The sequence below is a fragment of the Benincasa hispida genome, chromosome 6, assembly GCF_009727055.1.
Source record: "Benincasa hispida cultivar B227 chromosome 6, ASM972705v1, whole genome shotgun sequence".
Taxonomy (NCBI): domain Eukaryota; kingdom Viridiplantae; phylum Streptophyta; class Magnoliopsida; order Cucurbitales; family Cucurbitaceae; genus Benincasa; species Benincasa hispida.
This window is the reverse complement of record NC_052354.1, coordinates 11856923-11864958: the sequence shown is the minus strand read 5'-3', so window position 1 is coordinate 11864958 and position 8036 is coordinate 11856923. Positions and strand designations below refer to the sequence as shown.

The 8036-nt window shown below is 32.8% G+C and overlaps 1 protein-coding gene across 2 annotated transcripts; it reads left to right on the top strand.

Moving 5' to 3' along the window:
- The first annotated feature begins 2933 nt into the window (after positions 1-2933).
- LOC120079484 lies at positions 2934-5921 on the top strand. Of its 2 annotated transcripts, none has more exons than XM_039033685.1 (7): positions 2934-3177; positions 3820-3867; positions 3997-4043; positions 4268-4334; positions 4428-4444; positions 5522-5579; positions 5658-5921. In XM_039033685.1, exons 1-7 carry the CDS (start codon positions 3118-3120, stop codon positions 5706-5708), a joined length of 348 nt encoding a protein of 115 aa, XP_038889613.1. In that variant the 5' UTR covers positions 2934-3117; the 3' UTR covers positions 5709-5921. The 2 variants fall into 2 exon arrangements, with proteins under 2 accessions (XP_038889613.1, XP_038889612.1); XM_039033684.1 differs by having other exon boundaries at positions 2939-3177; positions 4401-4444.
- The last annotated feature ends 2115 nt before the right edge of the window (positions 5922-8036 follow it).

Sequence of the window (8036 nt, the reverse complement as noted above, 5' to 3'; positions counted from 1 at the left end):
TTTATGTAATCTCCAATCAGAATTTATGAAATGGGCAGTTAGTACTATGTAATTTATATTTTGTCCCGATGTCCAACAATCTGTAGTGAGAGAAACTCTATAATTCTTGTTCACAAACATGTCTTTCAAACGCTTTTTCTCATTAACATACAACTTAAGCACATCTCTAGCCATAGTAAACCGAGACGGAACAACAAATCTAGGTTGACTTGCACATGTTAATCTATCGACAAATTTCTTAAATCTTTTACCCTCCACAAACTTGAATGACAATTCGTCTACAATTACCATTTCAACCAACGTTTCTCGAAAACTCTCTAAACTATATGACTCACATACAATTTGTGACGTATTATCCCTAACATTATCTTTGTCTTTAGTTTTGAAAGCTAATGTCATTTGGGTTGGATTTCACTTTTTCTGGTAAGGGTATTCGTTTACAATTTTCCAAATGATTCTTCATAGTCTCAGTACCATTACGTTTAGAATGACATGCACAGACAACTCCACGGTACTTACATTGAGCATGAGGGTCTTTAGGACTCAAAATGATCCCAAACCATGGATTTTTTCACAACCTTCCTTCTTTTGGTGGATTTGGAACATCTGAAGTCTTATTTGCTGAATCAACATCAACGATATTTGTATTGACATCCGCTTTTGCATCTCGTTCATTTTTTAAAGTATCAGTTGCAGTTCCATCAAACTTCATATCCGTTGAATCCATGTAGCTGAACCATACCATGTCAGACGTCAGTATCACACAATTCACAAAAACTCAAAGTATTTCAGCTTTACAGAAAATCAAGTCTCAAAGTATTTACAAAAACTCAGATACCCATACCCTTATCACCTTATGCATGAAACATGAGCAAATAAGGAATCCGTGCTAGAACACACAATATCTCAACAAGTTTCACAAATGAATCATAAGAGATAATAAGGGGAGTAACAGTGCCTCTAATCCTCATGTACACTGCTTCACCTCAGTAGAACAACAACTAACACTCATCCCCAATTTATTACATAAATGTAAACTTTCAATACAAGAGATTATGCAACTCAAATTTGTTAAAATTGTGAACTAAACAGTAATATTGAACACTTAACATATCTCTATCCACAACATTTTTCAGAAGTCAACAACATTTTATGAACACTAACCAAATATAAAATGACCCTTTTATGGACTCGACAACATTTTTCAGAACTCATCAAACCCAAACCGACCGAAGTGGGTATTTATATTTTATTTTATTATATATGGAATCGTATATAACACTGGCCAAATATAAAATGACCCTTTTATGGAATCGTTCAACAGTACGAATTACAGAACGAAAAAGAAGAGAACGATACGGATCTGCAGGGAACGACCGGCTGAACAAAGAGGAAGAAGATGGTTGGCGCCGTGACTTATGATGGAAAAATGGAAGATCCCTAAATTTTTAAATACCGTTATATATATATATATTTAAATAATAGGTCAGTCAGGTCGGGTCAATAACTCGCCCTGACAGCCGCGGGAATTGATTTTAGAAATCGAAAACCGACATCGATCGCTTTTTATGATTTTTCGACCGTCCAACTCCATTTTGGCCGGTTTGGGTTGGTCGTGTCGGTTTTTCGGTCTAACATGCTCACCCTTACTTTAAGGAAGGGGGGTTATGCGGTTGGACAAAAGAGGGAGAGGAAAGTGAAATCTGAAAAGTGAGAAGATTAGATTTAAAATTGGGTCTTTCTCGATGCCTAAATGTGACGGCAGGAAAGACCTTCTTTCCCAATGGGCCAATACGGCCTCAGGAATGGAAGGCTATCCTGATGTCATTTTAAATGAGTGTCGAGATAGAATTTACGGGGACGTTTTTCAAGCTACCTATCCCAACGCCATAACACGAGCTCGGAATAGATAACTTTTCTCGACGCCGATGAGAAAAACTATATATGCCGACACCCATATTAGCGTCGACATATATGACTTATGCCAACGCTTTTTGTAGTGTTGGCAATAGTAGCGTCGACATAAACCTATTTTCTTGTCTTGCATACTTAGACAAGTGGCATTATTTGATTTGCCAACTTTCATGTCTTTTATTTTAACTTGAGGACACATGTAAGTTTGTAATTGGTCTCAAATTTATTAGTAATTATTTAAATTAAAGACGTGGCCTGTGAACTAATCATTTTAATTTTGTACTTTAAAATACTTACATCGGCAGAGTTTTTTGTTTTTTGTTTCTTTTTAGTATATGATCAGTTGAATTGGTTGCGACGAAGTTGGTTGCCTGAGTTGATTTTCAAAGGTAGTAATTGCCGCAGTTAATCATCAGATGTGAGCTTTGCCAAAGTTAATCATTGAAGTTGGTCGCATGAAGATAGTCATCGGAGCGAGGTGTCAGTAGTTGCTGATGGTATGAAATGGTTGTGGAGTCATTGAAAATATTTGAGGGAGTGAGAGTTGGTGGGTCGAACATTATGTTGATAACTTTTACCAACGCAACTCAAGTTGATAAACTAAATATCCTTAGGAGGTGTTTGGGATAAGGAATTGGTTAGTATAATCCTAGGTTATTATAGTTGGATTATAATAGTTGTGTTTGGGTTGTAGATTATTTTAGTTTGGATTATAATAATATGGTTTTGAGGTATAAACTATTTTAGTTTTAGGAGAAAATAATAAACATTATAGAAGAATAAAAAATAATGAACGTAAAATAGTAAAAATTGTAATAAATAATAAATACGGTAACAAATAGAGATTTTGAAATATTATTACGGTAGTTTATTGAAAATACAAAATAGTTTTTACTATAGAAGAGAGAACATATCTTTAAAGATTAAAAATATAATATTTTAAAATGTATGAACTAAATAAAAACTAGAAGCAAAATCTAATCATAAAAAAGATATTTTTCCTATAGGAAAAGAAACAAGAAAATTTGTCAGGGGACGCAGTATCATGGAAAAATTGGGTGAAAGGCAAAAAGATGGGGATAGAAGAAACTAAAAGGGAAAAAAAAAATGGTAGGTGCATTGACTTCAAAAGTTCAAAGTTAGTGTGCGAAGCAATTTGATTCGATTGACCACAGTCAGAAGACTTTGATTCTTCCTTCTCCCATGGAAAACTCGGGAACCCGCTTTCCGGTTTCCCACAAACAGGCCTCAATGGAAATTAAGGTATCGTTTACTTGCTATGGATTGAATTAATCCTTTCTCCACAGTCCCTGAAGGAATTCGGGATTTGGGTTTTCTGATTTTCCCTGTTCAAGCGTTGTTCTGAAGGGTTAATTTTAATTAGATGATTCACGTTTGCCCACAACCTGTTTGCTTTAATGCCGCTACTAGTTTTATTACCTTTAACAGACTGGTGATTTATGTCTGCGAGTTGCAGATGGGAAGCTTGAATTTGGATGATATATAAACGAATTTAAAGTGGGGTTAAGTGATATGAAATTTTAAATGGGAAATTTGTTCTCTTCTTTTGTGAATTGGATTAGGGATATGCAGAATGTGTACCTATATTAAATAAGCTTCTTTCTGCTTGATATTGCAGAATCGGTTAAAGGGGTTCTGTTTTATTAGTACTTCTCGAATTAATCATTGGAAGAAAATGTTTGATTGGCTTTCATCTACGGTTATTTGATTTCAATGAAGCAATGCATCACTTGCAAGATTCTACGTCTGTTATTGTATTCCTATTTTCTTAGTATTCTGTGGTTTTCACTGTCTATGGTCTAGGTCAAGTTCGAGGTACCTTACTGTTCATTCTTGGTTAGCTCAGGCAGTAGGTAATCTCACTCATATATCTTCTGCTTTCAGGGAATCAAAACGGATATTGTCATTTGTCGCCACGACGATCATTTTCTTGTCAGTAGGAATTCGGTTTTTATTATTACTAGTGCATATGTTTTTGTTGGGAGAGGAAGGGGAAATGGGGTTTTTGGTATCTACTAGTGTGTGTTATTTCCATCTCTGATGTTTGAAACTAATTTTAAGGTTATTGCAACTCAAATTGGAGCAATGGGGACTATGTTGCAAGCCAGGTGAGCAATTGCTGGTCATTTCTACATAGTTCGACCCCACAAATCTTGAACTAAAAAATGGTTGAAATGGTATGGGAGAAAGACCTACATTAATGACTTGATAGTATATTGAGATTCATAGGTACAAATTGAACATTGCAATAAGGGCTAAAATATAGCATTTTTTAAATTTTGGTTATGCTATATTTGAAGGTTCTTAGACATCTATATGTAACATTTCGCAGGAAGGAAGAGGGGATGGCAATTCATTCAACCTTCTCAGTGTCAACCATTTTTGGCAAAAGAGATGAGGTAAGTCAGCTACATTATAGTAGTTTGTTACTGAATAATGCTATGATTGATGCATGGAATTTTCAGCCGATGCTGGTCGCATGTGCACGTCAGTTGATTGAACAAATCAGGTAAACCTTCCAATTCAACATCCTCGAACTTTACAGTTTGAACTTTGAACACTTCTACTCCTTTTAAAGATCTGACATCTGGACGTGTGAACAGCTCTTTGGAAATCTGCAGATAGTATAGTATATACAACAATAACCAAAACTTGCTATATCTCTATTAAGTAGATAACCTGTCTTAAAGTTTGGGATCTTGACTTGTCAGTTTCTAATTTATGGAAATACTACTTTTCATATTTGGTGTCTTTGAGCTATGTTGGTTGTCCTTCAAACGACGCCTCTAAAAGCTTCTTTAACATGGCTCAAGGCTTAATGAAAAATCCAACTATCTTGACATTGTCATTGGGGGGAGCATTTCCTTGTGTCTCCAACCTTCAGTTGTATCCCCTCTACAAAGAAGGGTTGAGAAGAGAGGATCACTTTCTTAGGAATATTTTAGTTTGGCTAGCATGTTTATGTCCTACACGTGTCAGACACTTGGACACTTTGATACTAGTTGGACACGTATTGGATTCTTGTTAGTGCAACAAATGTGTTAGACATGCATAGATAACTTGTTGAGTAGACTGAAAAGACACATTATGAATCAGCCCATTTACTTTGACTTTTTTTTGGTATAAAAATGATTTATATTTTTAAGAATGTATATTTTAATAAACGTGTCCTTGTCATGTCTGTGTCCTAAATTTTAAAGAAAATGACATGGCGCTGTGTCCGTGTCTGTATCCGTATCTGTATATGTGCTTCTTAGCTTTCATCTCTTTCAGCCCATTGTTTAGTTCTGAAGTCTCAATAGAAAGTCCAAGGTCTTAAACTTTTCTGAGTGGAAACTGACTAACTAGAGGGGTAGGATCTTTTGTGGTGATGCTTGGTAATTCCACTTTCTCTGGAAGATAGAAGTTTATGGCAATGCAAGGGGTTTCCACTACTACTTCAGACATTTACATGGAGTAGAACCACATGTAGAATTCTTAGGATACATTTATTGATGGATTAAATATTGAAGCTTAGAACTTTTAACTTCCCATCAAGATAGCCATATTCAAATAACAAGCTGAAATTATTCCTTTGTTTCCGCAGTTTATCAGGTTCATACAAACCATTATTAATCTCTCTTGGCCTTAAAGATCACTCTGTGGTAATTACTCAATTATGCCTTTTTCTTTCCAGCTTTAGTAAATTGAATGAGTTTAAATGGATTATTCATGTTTTGCAGGAGACAATGAGAGGCATTGTTACTGCTGTGTCTGAGAATAGACTTTGGTAATATTCGACTTTTGCTGCTTGAACCCTCATTTTGTTCACATTTTATATTCCTACTTTTGTAACATATTTTTTGGTGGGTGGGTGGTTTTGAAGATTTTATTGGTAAATTATAGATTTGTTGTCTTGAAGATGATAGACAAGGATGAGACTTCAATGGTAGACTGTGCGAGTTATCTGAAAATTCCAAAATCTAATCTTTTAAGATGGTTTATAATGTCTTGTCCAATTGAAATATGCTGAAATTAGTTTTTAGTAATTGGGTATGGAACTTTGGGGGAGATTACTGCAAAAATCACGTGGGTGAGAACACTACAATGGAGGTTTGAAAGTCACCCCACCCATGCCAAACCAAACCGAGAATAGCTCAACTGGTATATAAGAGTATTATTAATTACAAGATCTGTGGTATGAACCCTCCCACCCCTATTTTACTAAAAAGAATAAAAGAATAATAATAATAATACTAAAAAGCAACCCCACCCATCAGTGGCTTATTTTCTTTCTACATGTAGCTCTTTGTACTTGAAATTGAATGGTGGAATGGTGTGGTGTGACAAAATAGGGGTTCAAGAGAGAACGGAAAAATACCTATTTGGTCCCTTGCATTTAGTCTATAAAATTTGAAATTGACTATTTTGGTCTTTGAATTTTGAATAATAGGTTTAAAAGGTTTCTCTCTAAAAAAAAAAACCTTTAAATTTAATATTAAAAAGTAATAGATGTTGACGTGGTAAGATGACATGGAAAAAAGTATTTCTTTTTTCAATCTTTCTCTTTCTTTCTTCTTCTCTCCTCTCTCTTGACCCTCTCTTTCTCGTCGTCTCTCCTCCATCTCCATTACTAGATACAAACAAACAAAAAAAATCAAAATCAAAACAATCACAAGTAGTGGAATATTCAAGTGTGTGGTTTCTCTCGTCTAAATCCCAAATTGCTCAAACTTATGAAGTAGACAGTGTCTTATCACAATTGTCTAAAATATCTATTATTTTCAAGAAAAATTATCTATTTTATTTTTTTTAGTACAATAGGGATAGGGAGATTCTAACGGTAGATTTGTTGGTATAACCCTAAATCTTATTAGATGAATAAAAATGTTCTATTAACATTTAGATGTAATATCCTTTTTTTTTTTAGATAAATATACGGAGAGAGAATAAATATCTAACTTCGAGATTGATAATATGAACACTATGTCAATTGAGCTTTGCTCCTTTTCACTCCTATTTCTCCGGAACTCAGATAATAATTCCTAACTATTTAACAATTTCAAGGATGGATATAGAAGTATTCACAATCTTAAAAAAACTTTAATTGCATGAGGTGAACCGTGACTTTTCAAAAATAAGTAAATTAATTAAATATTAAAAACTAATTGCGTGAACCGTGCTCATAAGGAAGAAAATCCTTGTAGAAAGGGTATAACATGCATGATTATTTATTTATTTATTTTTAACGAAAAAGAGGATAGGGTGACGGATCCACGAAAAGAGAACACATTTGAATATAAGATTAAAAGTTTAACATATGAATTTCTAAATTTGTGTCTACATGATTTATAAACTTTTAAACTGTCTGATAGATCTACGGATTTTTTAATTTTTATTTAATAGATTAATAAAATGTCAATTTTACATCTAATATGTCGCTTATATACTAATATTTTAAAAGTTAAAAGGTATATTAAATATTAAATTTGATCGGACATCTTTTTAAAATTGTTGTATCTATTAATCACAAAATTTAACATTTGCAAATAGACACACCATTTGTCTTACAAACTGATTAATTTTTAAACATTTTAAACATCAATGAGATCTATTATATAAAATTCAAGTAATTTATAGGATTATTAAGGGAATATAGTCAAAATTGAAAATTTAGAGATTTATAGTCCCATCCGTTTTTAAAATTTAATGATTAAATTTGTAATTTAATTTCCATATAAATACAATTTTAAATTCATTAGTATATGATATTTATATTAAGTAATACTAATTAAAAAATTATTATAGACCTTTACAAAATTATTCACCTAGATAGATAAACAAAAAAAAAATTATTCAATCAATTTTCGTAAAATAATTTTATAAAGATTAAAAAAATATTTCTATATCTCTATATTGTTTAGTGAACTAAAAGTTAAATATTATATCATAATTTAAAATAAAAAAAAACAAGAATAATTTATAAATATACGTTGTGAATTATATTTTAATTAATAAATATATATTTTTTTGAATTGAAATAGTAGAAAAATTCGAACGGTGAAATATTTGTTAAAACGATAAAAACTTCGATACTTGCGTATGTCACGAAGATTGTTATT

Coding starts and splice junctions, on each gene's coding strand:
- LOC120079484 (XM_039033684.1), top strand. CDS start 3,118: ATGGAAAACTCGGGAACCCGCTTTCCGGTTTCCCACAAACAGGCCTCA. Junction 3,868..3,996: donor GCCACGACGATCATTTTCTT/GTCAGTAGGAAT, acceptor ACTAATTTTAAG/GTTATTGCAACTCAAATTGG. Junction 4,335..4,400: donor TTTTTGGCAAAAGAGATGAG/GTAAGTCAGCTA, acceptor TGGAATTTTCAG/CCGATGCTGGTCGCATGTGC.